Consider the following 20,645-nt stretch of genomic DNA (forward strand, 5'->3'; position numbering starts at 1 on the left):
ACGCAATAATATTCTTCAAGTTGAAAGAAGCCCAGTACATGTGTTTTGAATTAATTTTATTTTTGTATTTTGGGATTTTTAAAATACTTTAGTGGCAAAGGGAAACAAGTATTAATTTTTATGCAAAGGGGTACAAGTGCAAACGTTTTTTCAAAATTCTAAATTTTTTTTATGAAAACAAATACCAAATTTCAAAAAGTTTTTACCGTAAAATAAAAAAAAATGGACGAAAATATTGTAAAAAAAAATTCTATGTAATTGCTTTAATGCAGAATTTTTTATTTAAAAATAACTTTTACCTCGATTTTTTCAAAAACATTATTTTGACACTTGTACCCCTTAGCATCTAAGCCCCTCAATTATAACCATTGGGTTTTGTATGATAAAATCTAATTTTTTTCTACTCAAAATATTTAAAAATGTTCTGCCATATTGACAATAAGAAAAATAATTTCGACAGATCTACAGATTTACTGTAGCACAAGTTTCAAGTTTTACAATAAATACAGTTAAAAAAAATAGCCGTCACTGGTAAAACCATATTTATTTATCTTTGGTAAGGGGTTCGGGAAAAAATAAATGCACAAGCCTCACTACTACATTCAACGTCCTAAATATTCAATTTAGAAAACTGTCCAGTTAAGGAAATACATTTCTAGTCCCTTTCTGGATAAAATTGGGTCAGTTCTTTGGCGAGCTGCTCAGCCAGTTCTTGGGAACTCGCACCCAGGACCCTCCTTGAGAGTCTATCCACCTAAAAAAGTACACCATACCCTAAATACAATCCAAAACATATTTTTGTGTCTGAAACATATACAGAATCTATCGAAATTCATCGTCCTAAAGTGTAATCCTCCAAATAAATAATTAAAATTATTAATATTTTACCTGTCCACCGGCAGGATCGATAACCACACCCCCTGCCTCCGTAATAATTAATTCTCCCGCGGCAATGTCCCAAATGTGAATTCCGTATTCGAAATAGGCATCGGCTGCCCCGCAAGCGACCATTGCCATGTTTAAAGCTGCTGACCCTAGGGCTCTTAAACTGAAAATAAACGGAAATGTTAACATGAAGCATGAAAGAATAAAGGATTATTCTACTTCTGATATTGGTTATAAAGCGAACATTTCGTTGTATCTTTTTTAAAGTTAATTTTACTCGTTAATGATAGGGTTTTAATTAATGGTTACTCGAAGCTTATTAAATAGTATAGGTTCATAAAAACTTAATAAATAAATTTATGAAATAATAAATCTTTGACACATTGAAGTTGGTTTAGAAAATCTGGTATAAGCTCAGTTAATAATTTAAATTCTGTTTATTTTGAAAATATAATTAATTACACGGTATGCGTATAGAATTTTCACTTTTAAAACATTGCAATTCCCATACGCAGGTCTTCAGAGGAAAACTTCAATTAAATTTTGACATGCTACAACGTACTGTTGTATGTGCCACATGTTTTTTGAAATTCCTAAAAGATTTCTAGATTTTTTTTATTTCGGGATTATTATACATTTGGAGTCATTCCTTATGATTTCCAAGACTTTGAAATATTTTTTGTGTTTTCCAATATTTTGAAGTCAGTTTTGTGTCCTGGTAATAGCAAAAATACCACGTGTCCCTTCAAATTGAAATATTTATTTAATAAGTCAAAGGGCTAGCGCTCAATTTAACAAACAAAATTTTGTTTTATTTGTATGTATTATCATCCTGTTAATAGAAGATTGAATCACGCAAAGTGCGGTAAAAGTATGAATAAAATATTTTACTTTCACGTATGGTAATGATAGGAGCATGAAAATTCAACAATAATTGAATACCCCAGAATGATAAGTCGGTAAAAACCACTTTTTACGAAAATCTGGTTTTTGCGCGATTCCAACCATGTAGACCTAATACACGTATTAGAGTAAGAACTGAACATATCATCTTAGTAGATTAGCCAGTAGATGGCGCAAATATATATCAATTTCTGTCATTGAGAATGAAAAGTCGGTATATCCGGTTTTTACCCAGTTTTCATTCTAAGTGAAGTCGTTAAAGTGTTTGGTTACTGCGTTGTTGTTTTTTACCGGCTGACTATTTGCTAGCATTCTCATGATGTCTAGTAACAGTGATATCGAAGTAATGAGCGATGATTTAGACCCAGATTATAGTGATAGTGCTAACAGTGATAATGAAGTTAAGGAGAATAAAACCAGAAAAAGAAAAATAAATAAACATCTCTGGAAAAGGGTTCAAAGGAAATCTAACCTCAATAAAGGACTAGCATGCACATCTAAATCCGGAATAAATATGCCTGCAAGGCGAGGTTATGAATGCGACTGCAAAAATAGATGTACAAGTAAAATCTCAGTTGAAGAAAAAGCAAACATTCTTGATAAATTTAACAACTTGGCTGATAAAAATGTGCAAGATTCCTATCTTTTTGGAGTGAGGTCTGTTGCAAGGTAAGAAAATATAAGTAACAAAAGATACAATAATTAGGTAATTTTTTAAATATTTTTTTTTATTCAGAAGGCGACCAGACATTATGAAAAAGCGACTTCTTGGAAAGGGCCATCCGATTGAAAATATTTTAACTGATAATGAATTAATTCAAACATCAAAACGAAACTCATCCTTTCATTATAAGGTTAGTTATGCGAATACCTATTTACTGATAGTACGTATGTAACAATATTTTGTATTTTACTATTTTAGATTATATTAGCAGCCGGACGTGAAATAATGGTTTGCAAAAAAGCTTTAGCGGGGCTTCATGGCATAAAATTTGGTAGGATTGATCGAATTGGGCAAGCTAAAAAAAGCAATTCGGCTCCTCCGACAGACAAAAGGAGTTTATCTGAAGGATCCAGGGTACTTAAAAAACCAGAAGCTCTAATCCAACAAATTGAATCACATATAAATTCATTTCCTATTCGCATCTCGCACTACACCAGAAATAGGAGTCAAAGAAAGTTTCTTTCGCCCGACTTAAGTGTGATGAAAATGCGTGAGCTGTACGTGGAAAAGTACAATAGTGAGAAATATCGACAGTGGAAAGCTGATAACAAAACAAAATTTGAAATCAACTATGATTTTTATCTACACATATTTAACACCAAATTTAATCTTTCATTTGGAAAACCTAAAACGGACGTCTGCAATGCATGTGACAGATTCAAGAATCAAATAGATGCGGCGGAAAATCCAGAAGGAAAAGCTCGATTGAATCAAGAACACTCTGTACAACAAGCCAAGGCGCAGAAATTTTACGACGACCTTAAGCGGTTCAGTGAACAAGCTAAAACGGACGAAAAAATGGATGTTATTAGCTTTGACTATCAACAAAATTTACCAGTACCCGTACTTCCAATAGGTGATATTTTTTATAAAAGGCAGCTTTGGGTTTATAACCAGTGTTTTTACTCGGCAAAAACGGGCCATTCTTATATGTACATGTACAATGAAGTCGAAGGAAAAAAGGTTCAAATGAGACAACATCTTTCTTAAAACATTATGTGGACAATGTTGATCCTTCAGTGGAGACCTTGTACTTATTCACAGATAACTGTGTTGGGCAAAATAAAAACATGGTTGTTGTCCAGATGTTATGTTCGTTGGTCGCCACTGGAAGATTTAAAATGATCTACCATCGATTTCCTGAAAGAGGTCATTCGTTTCTACCATGCGATCGCAAATTGCTTTTATTGAAAAGGAAAAACGCAAAGTCACATACCTTTACTTGCCGGAAGAATGGTATTTAAAAGTGGCAAGAACCTCAAAAACGTTTACTGTTATCAATGTACTGCCACGGATGATAGGAGACTTTCGTTCATATTTCCAATCTTTCTTTAAAAAAAAAACATAAAAAACTTTACCTTCTCAAAATACAAAAGTTTTAAGTATGAGGATAAAAAAATCACCGTTTCTGTATGCCACAATATTGAAAGCCTAAACCAAACTTTTATTGCATTTAAATCTAACGCAGATTTATTTGCTTTAAAGGAATGGAATGTAGCCCAACTCTACACTACAACTTTTCAAGTTAATCCAAAAAAACTTCAAAACTTAAAGCAACTTCAAGATTTCATTCCTGCAATATATCATGGATTTTATAACTCTTTGGATACAACAGAGCAACAGCAGGAGGAAAGTGAAACCGACTTATCCGAGAGTAGTGATTTATAAAAAAATGTTATTGTCAATTTAACTTAAAGTTTTGTAAATACAGAATGACAACTAGGTATATCCGTCTTTAATTTATTATTTTTTTTTAATTCTAGTAGTATTGAACAAAAAAACTAGCTTAAAAAACGTTTCAAAACAATTTCAATAAGCATTTAAATAATAATTTGCAGGTAAGTTTCAGGTTTCAATAGCCTTGATAGATCGCCATAGCAGATCTGTTCCTTAGGGATGAGGAGTTTAAAACCAGCGTATTCTAGAAATTTATTTTGAGTAGGCTTAATTTTATCACTCCCTACCAACACTTGATAGGGAGATGGATCACATGATAGGATGTCACATGATATACCCAATCTTGCATTTTTTTTCTTTCCTACTTATACAATGGAAATAAAAAGTGTCATACAAAAAATCTTCTGGATGGGATGGTATTTCCAGTCAAGTTCTGCAAACTTCCTGATATTGCAATGGCGGTTTTCTCTGAAACCATATATCAAAGTTTTATTTCCAGTGTGTTTCCTAGTAATCTTAAATTGTCCAAGTTTGTATCTCTTTTTAAGAATGCTGATATTTAATCTCCCTCTAAGTATTGACAAATTTCTCTCATCAACAATTTCAAAACTTATCAAATAACTTAAGGTCAAGGGTCAGGTGCTGGATTTTTTGAAGAGAAATCAAGCTTTATCAAGATCTCAATCAGGCTTCCAAAATGATCTAAATACGAACTGCATGTAAGCCTCAACGAGGGTAGTGTAGCAATAGCCGTATTTTATGATTTCACTAAGGCTTTCGGTTGTGTTGAACATCAAATTCTGTAGCACAAGCTGGAGTTTTATGGATTTCATGGTGTAGTTCTTATACCTAGTTTGTGCTTTATTTATAAAAATGTAATTTGGTAAAACCATAAAGCTTCCTTTATTATTATTCTCTTCTAGGCCTTTGTAACAATTTTTTTTCGTTTATTGTATTCATTCAAATTGAAGCCATTTTTTATGTTATTTCCGGGAATCTCAAATAATTTGATGTTTTTCAGGGATTTTAAGCAAGTTCTTGATCCTAAGATCTCTTACTGCCAATAAGACATTATATACATAAATACCCAAACAGTCAAACATTTCACAAAAACTAACAATAAAAGTATATTCTAGCCCTTAACTTACCCATGTACTTGAGGCATTAACTTTTGCTGATTTTCCAAAATAACCCTTCTCTTTTCTGGATCCCTACTGGTCCCAAACTCCATCATAATCAAAGCATCTGATAAATTCTTCGTTCCAGACACGGTAATCCTTTCCCCATTTAAATAAGCACCTTTACCTCTCTGAGCAGTGAACAACTGACCCAACATGGGATTATAAATGATTCCGATAGTAGGCACTTTACAAACAAACAAGGCAATGGAAATGCATGAATGGGGGAACGAGTGTACAAAGTTCATGGTGCCATCGACTGGATCGATGATCCATGTTGGGGCGTCGGTTAAGTCAGCGTGGGCCCCACTGGAGACACTCTCTTCTCCAATGAACTTGTGGTCCGGGAAGGCCTCGGTTAAGCCTTCGATCAGCAGTTTCTCCACTTCCTGGTCTGTTTCAGTTACGAAATCTATTGCCCCAGATTTCGTTTCCACTTTTTTGGATCGGTTCGATGTTCGGGATTTGATAAGCTACAAAAAAGTTGTTTTGATACATTAGGATGGTGGACCTTTAATGGGTTAACTAGAAAACTATACATTCAAAGTCAAAATAAGCTTTATTCTCAAAGGATATTATATCTTGTTGATAAAACAATATACAAGACAATATTTTACATATCAACATAAAACATGGAATTTATACCAAGGTAGACTGCTTCTTGGGTTTTATTAGTGAAGCCTTGTCTAAATATAACTCTACTGAGCATTACGGTTACGATGAATATCAATATGGTAAAACAGCACTCGCAAACCATAACCATATAATAATGTATTTTTTCTGTTATATATTTTACTTTACAGCCTAAGAAGAGAAATATATAATACGCACATATTAGATATTACAGATTAACTATTATAAAATTAAAATAAAGGGTGTTTCAATAAGAGCGCAAGTTTTCAGTGATTTAGAAAATTACATTTGGGAATTATGCATGAAACAAAATATCTAGTAAAGGAGCGCCACGGCTTTGTTGGCATATGCGTAACGTTTTGACGAAATTTTCATTTACGTCATTGTATATATGTGGTGATATTTCAATAATACAGAGTCTAATTTCGATTTTCAATGCTTTGATTGTTGCAGGCTATGACTTGAGATAACCCCATAGCCAGAAGTCTAAAGGCAAGGCAAAAACAAAAAATGTTTAACAAACAAATCTTATACTTCAATTATCAGAGTAGTTAGAAATATGCGATACGTTAATAATTGCAAATTAAATTAAATATAACAATTGTAATTGGCTGCATGGTTAAATGCCACATGCCACCAAAAAAAAAAACTTATACTTAGCGTCTAACTGAACAAAATAAAGTGATACTAAAAGTAATATGATCAATTTAAATAGGGACAGATCATTTACGCTGTGATAAGCCTTATCAGAGAAAAACCGCTTTCTATCTTTCTTCTAAACAGTTTTAGGGAGGCAAATGATTATAAATCTTAATGCTTCCGTAAATTATAGACTTCTTAACTAATGCTGTGTGAGGTGGGTTAAATTAAGTCCAAAATATTTCGAGTATTGTAGGTGGTATTATAAGAACTCATGTTTGGTGATTTTTATGAATCAAAATAACAGGTTCCAACCTTTCCAGGATAAATAAACTATAAACAGTGAATGTTTTTTCCTTTATAAAACGTGGTCTGCTTTTCAGATTTTACCGGTAATATTTTTGGTCAATTTTCCAATAATAAATTGTACTATCTAACAATTTTTGTTAGAAGTTGAAGAAGTAGTCCATTCTTGCAGTGGAGTTAATAGACCAATGGGTAACTAAAGATACTTCGGTCATCGGAATGTCCAAAACATCCTACATGTTTCGAATATATAACATCAGGGATAACAAATTAAGGAGTTCCGTCAATAAATCTTACAGATCTAGTGCTTCAGAGACAAGGCTAAAACAAATTAAGATACATGAGAATGAGACCAAACATCGATTTACAAAAACTTTAAAATAACATTATTACGATAATCGTTTTGTAATTAAGAACTGAGAACAAAAGAACCATATAAATGTTCAAACAATAGCTATTGTTTATTAATCTTAATTAATCTTTTTTTACTTAATTGTACAATATACTCTCGTTTAATTTTGGAGCGAAATGGTTTTATTTGGAATATCATTTATAACTGTATGATTGATGTCACTATACTATTAAGGATCTGAGTGTTCTATTAGATAGCAGGTTAACCTTTGTTGACCACATCAATAGTAAATCTGTAAGAAGTCAAAGTCAAAAAGCTTTATTTTTAACTAACAAAATAATGTTGTGTACAAAGCCTTAAATCTTAACTTCTAATCAATATATTAAGCATATTCACTATTCTTTTACTTTTAGGTTGCATATAAATTATAGTCTTTCAATTGATCAAACCTTGGTATAGGTAAAGGAAGCAAAAAAATCTGTCTTGTGTTATATGGCTGAGTAAAATACAGATGCTCTCTGAAATATGCCAGCGAGTATGGCACTGCCAATATCAGGTTGAGTGATATAATATGAAGAGCATAGCAGCCAGAAGAGTTTCCTGTTTAACTGAATTATGTGGTTTTTAAATTTTAAGGAATCAGCAATGTACGGCCCAGGAACTTTGCAGTACATAAACGAAACAATGTTTTATTGTTCAAAGAACTGTCACCTAGATCGCATGTAAATTTCAAAATATTGGTTTTGGAAATATAGAGCCTGAGACTTTTAGAATTATACTATTCCTCCAGATACTGCATATCGCGAACAATTGCACACTTCAACCTTTGAGGATTATCTGCAAAAACTGTGAGATGTCCACTAATATTCAATCTAGGCAAATCGTTAATACACATTAAGACTAAGAGAGAAACGTAAGAGGTAAGTAGGTACGTATAATATGTATAGTAAGAGGATAGGGTAAGAGCAAAACCACTTCAGGGCGACTCCTCAAAAAACATAAATTTCCAGCTGACGTAATATAGCTTGGATGGTGCATGCACTCGAAAGCTTTCGACATATCTTTATCGATATGTTTTTCTAGATTTTAGAAATCCAAACTGGTGCGGATCAAGCAGTTTATGCCTGTCAGAAATGAATCGACCCTCACCTTAACCAGCTTCTCCACAATCTTTCATAGCACAGGAAGCAATGTTATATGACGAAAATTGCAAGACTCATTCAGATTAGCTTTCTTGTGAATTTGAACAATGTTAGCCCTCTTAAGACATGGAGAAAATAGGCCTTTTGTAAAAAAGTGATTAGACTTAAGGTTAGAGCTGGTATAGGAGTTTTAATGACACTTAATGACAACCTGTGCCATCCTGACGAAGTTCTGTTTTTTATCTTAATTCCCTTTTATTTAATTCTCCAGTATCAGTGGGTAGAAAGAAAAAAGTTTCTGATACATAGATGAGTTCGAAAATGTTCAGGTGGCATAGTATGTGGAAGGTTCTTTGAAAGGTTAGGAGCTTCTGAGACACTAGTATAGAAATGTGGTTGCCCCTAGAGATTTCACTCTTTGAGTATTAAAGAGATTTGGCCCTTCTCAAAGTAGATCTGTAAATTTTCCTGTAGTTATTGTAATAATTCATAAAGTAAGTACTATGTAATGAAATTTTTATCTAATGTAAAGATCTCATATTTCTGGCTGCAACTTTTATTGCCCTTGATGTGCAACAAGGTTTCTTTTTCATTTTCTTTATAAGAACTGAAGGAAAAGCCTTTCATTGGGTCAGTATAGTATATTGTTCCAGTTACACTGATTACATAATAGTTCGAACATGACATAGTTTCTGTGAAAAAACAATCTGCCATACCTGCATTTATCCCTTTTAGAGGGAATACAAGAATCTAAGGCGACTGAAGCAATTATTGCCTCGTGATTCGAGAGACCCACACTAACCACTTTACAATCTACAACTCTATGCAGGTTCAAACAAAGATAATCGAGCCCAGAAGAGGAACCAGCAGTAATCTTAGTGGGACTATTAATGTGCAGTTTGATATTACCTGAGGTATATATCTACATTTTGTAACGACGTTAAATCATTTCCGGAAGGATAAAAAAAATAAGATATATAAATCTACGATAAGATGATAAATCTACATTAAAATCGACTGAGAATACAACTGTCGCATTCATCGAGATGCTCGACAAAATTACTTTTAGTTTAATTAATACCTGAAAGCTTGTAGCTGGAGATTTATAAAGACCAATGATATACATATTAATTTTTTTTACAAAATGTCATAGAAAATTATCAAAAATATCAAAGAGTTTCTCTTCTAGCAAGTAATTAAACCTAACAACATTTATAAAATCTTATTTACTTAAAGTGTGTATACGTTAATCATGAGTGCCGCCAATGGACCACATTTGATCTATTATATCTAGAAAATATCAGGAAAGTCTATATTAACAAATATACTCGATCATTCTTCTAACAGATTCAATATTGAGAACATACAAGTTGATATTGGTGATTGTGTTGTTAGTTCTAAAATCATTGGTTGTTACTATACAGTGATTTGAAATGGTCATGATTTAGGTAATTCAATCTGGACACATGGTGAGATGGAAAGGACGATGCTCAGGCGATGTATTTGTGTCCAATTCATAATTAGGAGTTGCTATTTTATTGCCACCATAACCCTCTGAACCAGGCACAAACACACTTTTAGTGTTCCATAAAGAACTGTTCAATTTTAGATTCAAATCTTTAAAGGAAGGTAATTTGCGTTTTATAAAATTCTTTGACCAAATGCTTAATATTTTTAAATCTAGTACTTTAAAGCCGAAGATACTTGGTTTGTACTAGGAAATTGCCAGTATTTTTGTGTGAGGTTTACCAGATTGGTCTACTGTGTGATGGTAATGCCCGTCTTGGAATATTGCTGAGTTGTGTGGTTACCATATTTTCAAAATCACAGTTCTTAAAGTGTGTTCAACATAAATTTCTAAGAGAATGTGCTTTTAAGGAGGGCATTAAAATAGAGAACCATGATTACAGTGTAATGGAACGACAGTTAAACTCGCAGAGAGAAATTTGCTATACTGTTTATGTTTAAACTTGTGAAGGGCATGTTGAACCATCCTATTCTTTTAAATTTAATTGGTTTGAATGTATCATACCAATGGCTAAGATAATTGCCAATATTCTATATTCCCTTTCATAGAACCTTATATGGTGTAAATAACCCTAATGATACAAATTTGACCCATAAATAACCTTAATATTGATGTATTTAATATGTCTTTAAATCAGTTAAGAAGTCACCTTGCTATTAATAATTAAGACTGTATATCTGTTATTATCAATAATTTAATTAGTAGTATTTGTAATGCTTATGTACGAGGTCCACTAGTAGGATTTTTTCTTTATTATATCGATGGTTTGGTTCCAAAAGGGACTATATCGATAAATTTAAATTTGGCGCCAAAATTGACAATTTGAAAAGTGTCTATCTACTCTTCAAATTATTTTATGAGGTCCAAATATGTTTAAAATCACATAGCTACTTTTGGAACTGTGAAAATTTTTGTGAATTCCATATCTCTCCAAAATCACATAGCCTGTCTTGGAAATAATTATTTTAAGTAAAATTTTTGCGCGCTTTGCAGTTAGCTACTTGTTTGGACGTGTCAGCTGATTTAGAACGCTTCATTTACGTTTTTTGATTCGTTTTTTTAAGTGGTCAGTTGTGTTTTGATAAGCATTGCGTTCGTGTGTAAACTTTTTTCATGCAGAATGAGTCGAGGCAAAAAAATATTAATGATGCTGCCCAAACAACCATCTTTAGAAAATATTCCTGATGGCGTCGGCGTCGCTGAAAATTTGGACACTACTGCTAAGTTTTTTTACTATCTTTAACTTTATTGGAACTGTATTGGAATATCTTATTATTGTCTTTAGTAAATTGGTCTACTGTTCTTACCGATTTTTGGTTGTGAATAAATAAAAAAAGGCCGTATTTATTTATGTTTGCCAATTCTGCAATTACAATTCATTAACTTTTAGGATAGCTTAAGTTCGTATCTAAAGTTATTCTCAGAAGTACCTACTTATGGCTGTTTCTGTAAATTATTTAGTATATTACATTAATTATTTATAGCAATACAAAACGTGTAAAAAAACTGTGGATGGTTTTTGCGTAAAAATCAATCGTAAATCTATATCTATCTATTTTATGAGTGTGTGTGATGGTGCTAAAGCGATTTTAGAGTTTTGTTTGTCAATATCAATTATTATTAACGTAATAACATTATTTTTACAGTACATAGGTACAACAGTACAACTACCTTTTCCTAAGAAATTAAAATGTTTTAAAAAGAAATTAAATTTTTTTAGATGATGGTGGCTTAGACAATCACGTAGTACTTAGAAATACTAATCAAATACCAAAAGACGTCAGTTGAACCAAAAAATAAAAAGAAAAGAGTCCCACTTTTTGGAAAAAAAATTTTCGCAGAGACAATAAGAATTCGGGGCTTCCATATATAAACTCAAAAGGAAATCACGTTCCAGGCAAGTTCTTAGGTGAACCATGCAACAATTCTTGCAGGTAGGAATAAGACTGACACTTCTTTAAACAGATCATATTTTTTTTTTAAATTTAGGATTAAATGCAAAACTCGTATTAGCCAGTAAGAAAGGATAAATATTTTTACATCATTTTGGAATCTTGCAAATGTTGATAGGCAACGAGATTTCCTAAATAATTTAATAGAGGTTATGGATTGTAAAAGAAGAACAACTGGCACTAACAACTTAAGAAGATCCAAATCTATGAAATTTTATCTGTGCATTAAGGATTCTACAATAAATGTATGTAGAACAATGCTACTTAATACCCTTGGTGTTAAAAACGGATTTCTGAATTTTGCCATTAAAAAACGTGTCCCAAATAGTAACACCACAGAAAAAGATAAGAGAGGCGGTTATGGTACCTCTAAAATATCAGAAGATGCAGTAAATTTTTTAAAACAACATATTCAGAAATTTCCTACAGTCTCTTCTCATTACTGCAGAAAAGTCTCAAAAAAAATGTACTTGGATCCAAAATTGAACCTAAAGCAGATGCACATGTTATACCAAGAAGATTGTGCCAAAGAAAATATAGAATCTTTAAAGGAGTCATTCTATCGCCATATTTTTAATTCTCATTTTAATCTATCATTCCATAAGCCTCGAAAGGATTAATGTCTAACATGTACAGCGTATGAATCTGCTAACACGGAAATCAAAGTAAATTTGCTGCAAAACTATGAAGATCACATTAAAAATAAAGAAAGAGCCAGACAGGAAAAAAATTTGGATAAGGATGCAGCAAAGGAAAATCCTAAAGAAATACATTCCGCCAACTTTGATTTGCAACAAGTATTGTATGTGCCAACAGATCCCACTAACCCCATTCTTTTTTACAAGACGAAGTTAGCCACATACAATTTCACTATTTTTAACTGTGGAGATAATTCTGGAAAATGCTACATGTGGTCTGAAGTAGAAGGTCCATGTGTCTTTCTACATCCATTCAAAATGTAAGGGTCTTTAGTGACACATGTGGAGACCAAAATAAAAATCAATTTGTTGCCGCTATGTTTATTTATGCCGTACAAGTTTTACCGATATAGAGGTCATTGACCAAAAATTCCTGGTTTCAGGACACAGCCAAATGGAATGCGATTCAATGCACGCAAGAATTGAAATTGCATCAAAAAATGTCCCAGTTTATTTGCCGCATGAATGGGTAACCATTGCTCTGAATGCAAAAAAAATGACCCTAAGTACGAAGTTTTTCAAAAAAAAGACTTCACCACACAGAGGAAGACGAGTGACAGTTGCTTCCATGGAAAATTGTCTCAAACCCTTACACGAGAAAAAGAGGAAAATTTCAGCATTAAAGCTGAAACATTTAAAAGAAATTTGCAATTCTGGAAGTGTTCCAGATGACTGCCGGCTCTTTTTTACAAGTTTGCTAAGTAGTGACGAAACCATTGATGAGGATGAAAAGGTGGTTCCAGATGTAAATGACCCTGAGGGCGGAGACTTTTTCTTACAATAATGTTATTAATAATTATTTGTATCTTTCATTATTATATTTAGAATTAGTTCTTTAAGTTTATAGCTTTTCGGATCACTACAACTTTGACAAAGTATTATGTGCTAAATATGGCTATCTGAATTTTTCCTGTTTAAATTAGTTACTATTTATGTTTTTCGAAAATCTAGGTCATTATAAGAATTTTTTAAAAATTTTATTCAAATAAAAAATACATAAATAAAAAGATGAGTTTTATTAAAATGTGTTTTTTTATAGATTTGATTTGATAGATCCTATTACACTTTATTTTGTGTTTCCTAAATATAAAGCATTTTGTAGATAGCTACATATGGAAACACACCATCGATATGCTTTATTTTTTATTATTTTTTTTTTAGACTGTTATTTAGTTTTAAATCAAACTTATAATTTTGAATTTTGTAACAGCGAATGGGGTTTACCCATACTTAATAAATAAATTATTGACAAACTTTCCTTTTGTTTGTTGTAGAAAGGTGGTTGTGTTAATGCAAGGTTTTAGTTAACCTTATAGTTTGCTATATAGAGATCCTTATTTACTAAAGTAAAAGTGCAAATCATTTGTAAATTTTCTGATCTAATGAAGAACTCTGAGGTTTTTGGAGAATATCCTATGGTAAGCCACAGGGTTTTCTTTTTTATTTTGAACTTCTTATTAAAGTTCTTTATTATCGTTTTATTAAAAATTTCCACCATTTTTTTATGAAATTCACCTACAGGATCAACAGATGAAAAAATGTTCTCCCAGAAAGCATTGTTGCACATTTGAGAAAACCTCTTAAAATTTAAAGAACTGTAAATTCTGCTATGCTGGCTGGTTTTTGTACAACTGTTATTGTGAATTAACCCAGAACTGCTTGGCGATCAGACTATCAGCATCAATAACTGAATAGTCAACCATTTCAAAACAGATATTTGAACACAAATAATCAATTAAAGTAGACGAGTACTGAAACAGATTGAACAAATGCATATTTAAATTAAAGATATAAATAGAGTAGTGTCTTATAGTTGCAAGTGTATCTGAGTGGAGAAATTTATGTTTAAAAGATATTTGAATTTGCAATAACAATGCCTCCAGTTTGCCAAAAAAAACATAATATCTGAATTAGAGGATCTAATCTAATCTAATCTGTAAATGTTCATTGCTTTAGAAAACACAACTGTAGACTTAACTATTGTTCATCCAAGAATGTTATTAAATTTTTCTACAGGTTGATTGATTAGAATCATGCAGCCAATATGTTCAGTAAATAATATAAAATTTGCCTACTTACACTGATCAATAAAAGCATATAGTTCTGTTGATTTATTTCCAAGTGATTGAATATTTAAGAGAACAATGGAAAAAGGTTCACTTTCAGCAGCTAAATACATTTTAGACATTGTCATGTTTTAAAAATTTGAATGCTTTGTTGCTTATTCCTATTTGTTTAGTAAGAGTTTTATATAGCTTAATTGTGGAGTTGGGGGGAGTGTCAATCTTAACCTCATTTCATATACCCCAGTTCTATTACTTGGGGGATGGTTAAGTAAGCCAATCTTAACCTCACTTTAAAAAAAAAACTGATTTTAAAATCACTTACCTCTCCACAACTTTTGGTAAGTTTAAGAACCACATTGTAAAACTCGTCCGTATTACACTTTTGAGCGGAACAATCAGACATTTTCCTGAGTTTTCCTGAAAACAGCTGACGCAACAATGTAGTTTTCCACCGTCCCTCGTCCTTTTAAATAAAACCCAATAAATCGTTTAGGGAATACTGTTGCGCAACTACGTGGACTTAAGGATTTTAAGACATTCGCCATTAATCTGTAATTAATTTTATCAGGGATTGAAAGAAGAAATATTTAAATAAGTTTATTTGTTTTACCATTCAACTTGTCTCAGAATTTAAATATTTGTTTTTATTAAGCAATTAGATATCCAATGGCAATATTTGTTTTACGTAATGACTACAATATACGATCCGAAAATAGAATTTAAAAAAAACAATTTTAGTTTCTCATTTACAATGGCAAATGCATTTTTTTCGGGTTTTAATATCATTCCCGCCGTATTATTTAAATTTGACAGAGCTGTCAAAGTGTAACGATATTAAAGCCATATTTTAGCGAGTAAGCGCCTATAAGCGTCTTTAAGACATGTTATTCGAGCGATCAAGCCATGACGTCACCGTATAAGGCGCTTTAAGTATTTGTTAATTGAGGAGGTGCAAAACCGGATATATCCACTTTTCCCTGAAAATCGTTCTTTGATGGTTTTTGGTTCTTTGTTATCATTTCTATAGGTTCATATATTTGTTTGGAAGCAAAACCGAATAAATCCCATTTAAAACATTAAGTAAACTTCGACATTTGGAGCAAAACCGGATATATCCAAATTTTGATAACACAAGTGGATATATTCAAATAAACAAGTTGTGCATATTCTATTGCACTTTTTATTATCTATTCTAGTAGTTATTGTTTGGACATTGAGTTGTGACTCCACGCGCTTTTAACTTCTGTAAGACCAGTCAAATAAAAGGGTTCTTTTTTTTTAGTTCATGAGACATACATTAAGACATCCACAACAAAAAAAAAACTAAAAATTCGTTGAAATATATTCGGAAGTGGGTTTGGTAAAAAAACTGGACCTTAACTGACAAATGTATGATGTTAAAGAACTGGAAAAGGTATATAAAAAAATAAAGGAGCATTTTGGGGATGATTGGCGAAACAGGGAATATTTTTTGTGGTACAAAAACCTATTACATAGTAACAATATCGGAGCCAATGTGGATACGGTAAATTTTGAAACCCAAGAAGAAAATGAGCTATGCCATTGCCTACATAAAGGAAATGCAATACATATTTAATTTTCCTTTTATTACTTTTGTCAAATTAATTAACTTGATCCAGTTTGTTTAAAGAGAAATAAATATATACTCGTTTGAACCCGTCGAAATTCGACGCTAGAACACAGGCTAAAGCATGTTAAAAAAAGTAATCTATAAAATTACCCGTCTTCCAATTCAAAGAACTTCTTTGTAGACAACATTTGAAGCAATGTTGCTGCCCTTGGGTACTATTTGTACTTTTAAATTGTCAAACGATCGGGCGCGAGACATAGCTATGTATAGCTGGCCATGGCTAAACACCGGTTCCTGTAAATAAATACCAACCCGTTCTAGGGTTTGTCCTTGAGCCTTATTTATAGTCATGCAAAAAGCAAGACGAATGGGGAATTGGCGTCTTTTAAAACTAAATGGCAGTGAACTATCTGAAGGCGTAAGATCTATTCTAGGAATTAATACCTTTTGTCCTGTTTTAACTCCTGTGATAATTTCCAAATTAAAACAGTTTTTATACATATGTCTTATAATTAATCTGGTTCCATTTAATAAGCCTTGAGATACATTTAAATTTCTTAATAGCATCACAATGGCACCCACCTTTAGTGTCAAAATATGAGGAGGCAAACCGCTTAATTCCAAACTATTTAAAAACTCTACTGGAAGTTGAAGAATTTCGTTTTCTTCTTCAGTGACTAAATGATTTACACTAACATACGTTTTTGTGATTCCAGGTATTAAATCTAAAACTTTTGCATTAATGTGATTGCAATGTTTGTTTTTTGGCGCAAGAATTGTGTATTTGAAGACTTGTATTACATCTTCAGCTTTTAGAAATCCAACGCCAAAAATTTCACCATTGCCAATTTTAAGAAGAAAGTCACTAAAGTCTTGCTCTTCCGATTTAGCGCGCATGTTTTTATACAATTTAAATATTTTAAATTTCGACCACAGTGGAGAAAATTTAATACAATGGTGAACAATTGTCTGTCTCGAAGAGTGAGGAACAACTGGCAAAACTTGTCGAAAGTCTCCCCCAAGCAAAATTATTTTACCTCCAAAGGCCAACTTTCAACATTTTAACGCCAACTATCCTATAATAACAAAAAAGAAACAAACACAGCGACAACTATCCTAACTTTTTCAAAATTATAAACGATCAGCGACTACTACGATCCGAACACGAAATGTTGAAAGTAGAGCAACGATCAACAATGAAGCAAGTGCCTAGGGTTGCCAGTCTATTACAATTGTAATAGATCTATTACTTTTTCAAAACTTGTATTACCTTGTTACCATTTGCTAAAATCTATTACCTATTACCTTTTAAAAAGAAAATAAAAGCGCTCTACCTACATAATGAATTGAGTTCATATTTCGACTCCTGATTATTTGAAATTCGCACGCGAGGCAAAAACTGAATGGTAGTACCACAGATGTAAATAGCTCCGCATGGAGCTATTTACATCTGTGGTAGTACACTTCATAATAGGCGTCTTTTTCTTCGATCATGATGGTTTAATGTTTCCCTTTCATATCGGCATCCGTTAAACTGTCAAAATTTATTCATTTTTTAAACTAAATATAGATTTGAGCCCAGAATATGACTAACCCAACAAACACAACTTTTTTGAAAATTTATTACCTTTTTTTCAAATCTGTTACCTTTTCATTGGACATTCTATTACCCCTTGCAAAATCAAACACTGGCAACACTGAGTGCCTCTGGCAGTAGTATTTATAACCTATCGTTCGTGTGACGTTAGATGTGCATGTCGCACCTCGAGTCGCCTCGCCCGGTCTTGTCGATCCACGTACCAGCGCATTCGCCATACTGCACAGAAAATGTTATCGGCCTAAAAACTATATTGTTTTTATAAAAAAATAAACGCAATAAAACAATAAAAAAAATAGTGTTGAAAGGTCTCGGCAACCAGAGGATTATTTAAAAAAAAAGATCGTGTAAATTGATGCAATACAACTCTTTCACGAACTTGCTGAAAAATTTGTCTTAGTGTTTTAAATATATAAATTTTTGCTTACTATGTCTCATTTGTGTGCAAAAACGGATATATACAAACTTTTACTGCTAATAATGGCGAATTGTTAATTTTTTTTGTTTCTTTTTATGTTAACAAATTGGCCAACCCCGCTAAATTAAAGCTATTTTCTTAAAATATTACTATTTTTAAATATAAATACACAGGGTGTTTTTCGTCGGCTTGCAGCAAAAACTCACTAAGTCAATATTTTCAGATTTTGAGATTTTGATAAATATCACTAAGTCTAATGTTGTTCTATCACTGAACCAAATAATAAAGGCTTAAAAACTCACTAAGTACCAAAAAAGAAGTCGATAAAAATCACACTAAAGTCATTAAGCCTGTTTTGAGTTCATGCAAAAACTCACTAAGTGACTTAATGCGTTTTATATAATAAATGTTGTGCCATCACTGGGACTTAGTGAGTTTTAAACGTCAAAATAAAATTCTGTTTTCTATAAAGGTACTAACAAGATAAGAATTTGTCAATCATTTTTTATGAAAACGCTTAATATAAATAATGGTCTTATTTTGACAGCTTTTAAAAAGAGAAATTCTTTGGGTGTATTCGACGGTGAAGATGGAAGAGGAAAAAAAGCGTCTGTTAATAAAATTTCCGATTCTGACATAGATATTGTAAAGGCCCACATTGAAAGTTTTCCAACAATGGAAAGTCATTACAATCGAAAATCTTCAAAACGACTCTGTTTAGATCGTAAGCTATAAATCTCAAAGATGTACGACCTATACCAAGCCTACTGTTTAAAGAATAATTTTAAATCTGCTCTTTAATATTTTTGTGATTGATATTGGTGCCTGTTTTGAGAACAGTGACTTCCTTTTATTTGCTGATGATTTGAAGTTTTTAGAGAGATTTTATCAATACTTGATCAGATTTTGTTGCAAAATGATTTGGATAGATTGAATGAGTGGTGTATTAACAACAATTTGTTTTTGAATGTAAGCAAATGCAATTATATAAGTTTTCTCAAGCGTACTAAAAAGGTTGTCACTTCATATAACATTCAAGGAAGTACACTTCAATATTGCAGCATAGTTAAAGATCTTGGGATCTCGTTTGATGTTCATTTAAACTTTAATGCACACATAAACAATATTGTTCTCAAATCCTCTAAGAATCTGGGTTTTGTACTAAGGAACTGTAAAGAATTTTCTATAGAGACCTGTAAGAGGTTATACATGTCATTGGTTGTTTCATTGCTGGAATATGGCTCAGTGATATGGTCGCCCTTTTACATGAATAATTGCTTGTCCTTGGAAAGAGTTCAGAACAAATTTATTAGGTTTTGTCTCTATAAACTTCGAATAAGAATTCCGGATGATCATGTTTATGATATTGTTTTAGAAATGCTTGATATGAAGACATTGAGATAAAGACGGATATATGCAGATTTAATTTTTTTGTATAAATTATTGAATGGTCAGATAATTTGTCCAGAACTTCTGATGACAATACAATTTAATATTCCATCTAGGAATTTAAGGCAGTATCGTGTCTTTTCATTACCATTTCATAGCGCCAATTATGCATTACATGCTCCTATTGAAAGAACTCTAAGAATTGTCAATACTAGGGAGGTTGAAATTTTGGGCATTTCCTTATCTAGATTTAAGAGTCAAATAAGAGAAATTGTTTAATTTATTTTTTTTTAGTGCAATACTGAATATTATACTTTAGTAGGGTATGTTTTTAGTATTTTTAGAATTCTGTTATATTGTTTTAAGTTATAAAACTATTTTCGGTATTTTACATTTATAAGTAGGCTTTATTACTGTTTAATAGTTACTTACTGTTAAGTATGGTTAGGTTCAATTGATTTTGTATTTAATTTACTGTTGTAATGGGGTTGATCCCGTAAAATAAATAAGAATAAAATAAAATAAAATAAAAATAAATAAATCAGTTTCTTCCGATGCATATAGAAAAATTTTTTGCACATCTTATAACATTTTTTTCTAAGCCAAAAAAAGATCAGTGCGCACCTTGTAATCGGTATCAAGATTCTAACATTCAAGACCGCTGTAACTTGGAAGATACATACCAAAATCATATTACTCGGAAAAACGAAGCAGCCCGATCAAAAGAAATTGATAAAGCTGCTTTTGAAGACAATTCTGCATTTATCATGGTTACTTTCGATTTACAATCTGTGTTACAGATTCCATCTTCCGATGTTTCACCGATGTATTACAGCCGAAAAATTAATATGTATAACTTAATTATTTATGAAGCTCCAGAACCACACAGAGCATACTGCTTTGCATGGACTGAACTACATGGAAAGCGAGGTAGCTGTGAAATTGGAACACGTAACCTTATATTCGG

The 20,645-nt window shown here is 32.1% G+C and overlaps 2 protein-coding genes and 1 long non-coding RNA gene across 4 annotated transcripts; 2 read left to right on the top strand and 1 right to left on the bottom strand.

The window, feature by feature from the left end:
- Window positions 1-525: 525 nt before the first annotated feature.
- On the bottom strand, window positions 526-15,454 carry LOC126739480 (inositol monophosphatase 1-like). 2 transcript variants are annotated; one of them, XM_050445164.1, is made up of 5 exons: window positions 15,294-15,454; window positions 15,006-15,232; window positions 5,338-5,840; window positions 889-1,048; window positions 526-754 (listed from the first exon to the last, which is right to left on the bottom strand). In XM_050445164.1, exons 2-5 carry the CDS (start codon window positions 15,084-15,086, stop codon window positions 656-658), a joined length of 843 nt encoding a protein of 280 aa, XP_050301121.1. In that variant the 5' UTR covers window positions 15,087-15,232; window positions 15,294-15,454; the 3' UTR covers window positions 526-655. The 2 variants fall into 2 exon arrangements, with proteins under 2 accessions (XP_050301121.1, XP_050301122.1); XM_050445165.1 differs by lacking the exons at window positions 15,006-15,232; window positions 15,294-15,454 and adding an exon at window positions 14,697-14,827.
- On the top strand, window positions 1,151-4,238 carry LOC126739479 (uncharacterized). Its single transcript, XM_050445163.1, has 3 exons — window positions 1,151-2,457; window positions 2,525-2,642; window positions 2,711-4,238. The coding sequence occupies exons 1-3, from the start codon at window positions 2,105-2,107 to the stop codon at window positions 3,500-3,502; spliced, it is 1,263 nt and encodes a 420-aa protein (XP_050301120.1). The 5' UTR covers window positions 1,151-2,104; the 3' UTR covers window positions 3,503-4,238.
- Window positions 5,880-13,605, top strand: LOC126739481 (uncharacterized). Its single transcript, XR_007661640.1, has 3 exons — window positions 5,880-8,217; window positions 11,688-11,901; window positions 11,957-13,605. It is a non-coding gene; the product is annotated as an uncharacterized LOC126739481 (long non-coding RNA).
- Window positions 15,455-20,645: the final 5,191 nt, after the last annotated feature.

Source organism: Anthonomus grandis, chromosome 8 (genome assembly GCF_022605725.1).
Source record: "Anthonomus grandis grandis chromosome 8, icAntGran1.3, whole genome shotgun sequence".
NCBI lineage: Eukaryota > Metazoa > Arthropoda > Insecta > Coleoptera > Curculionidae > Anthonomus > Anthonomus grandis.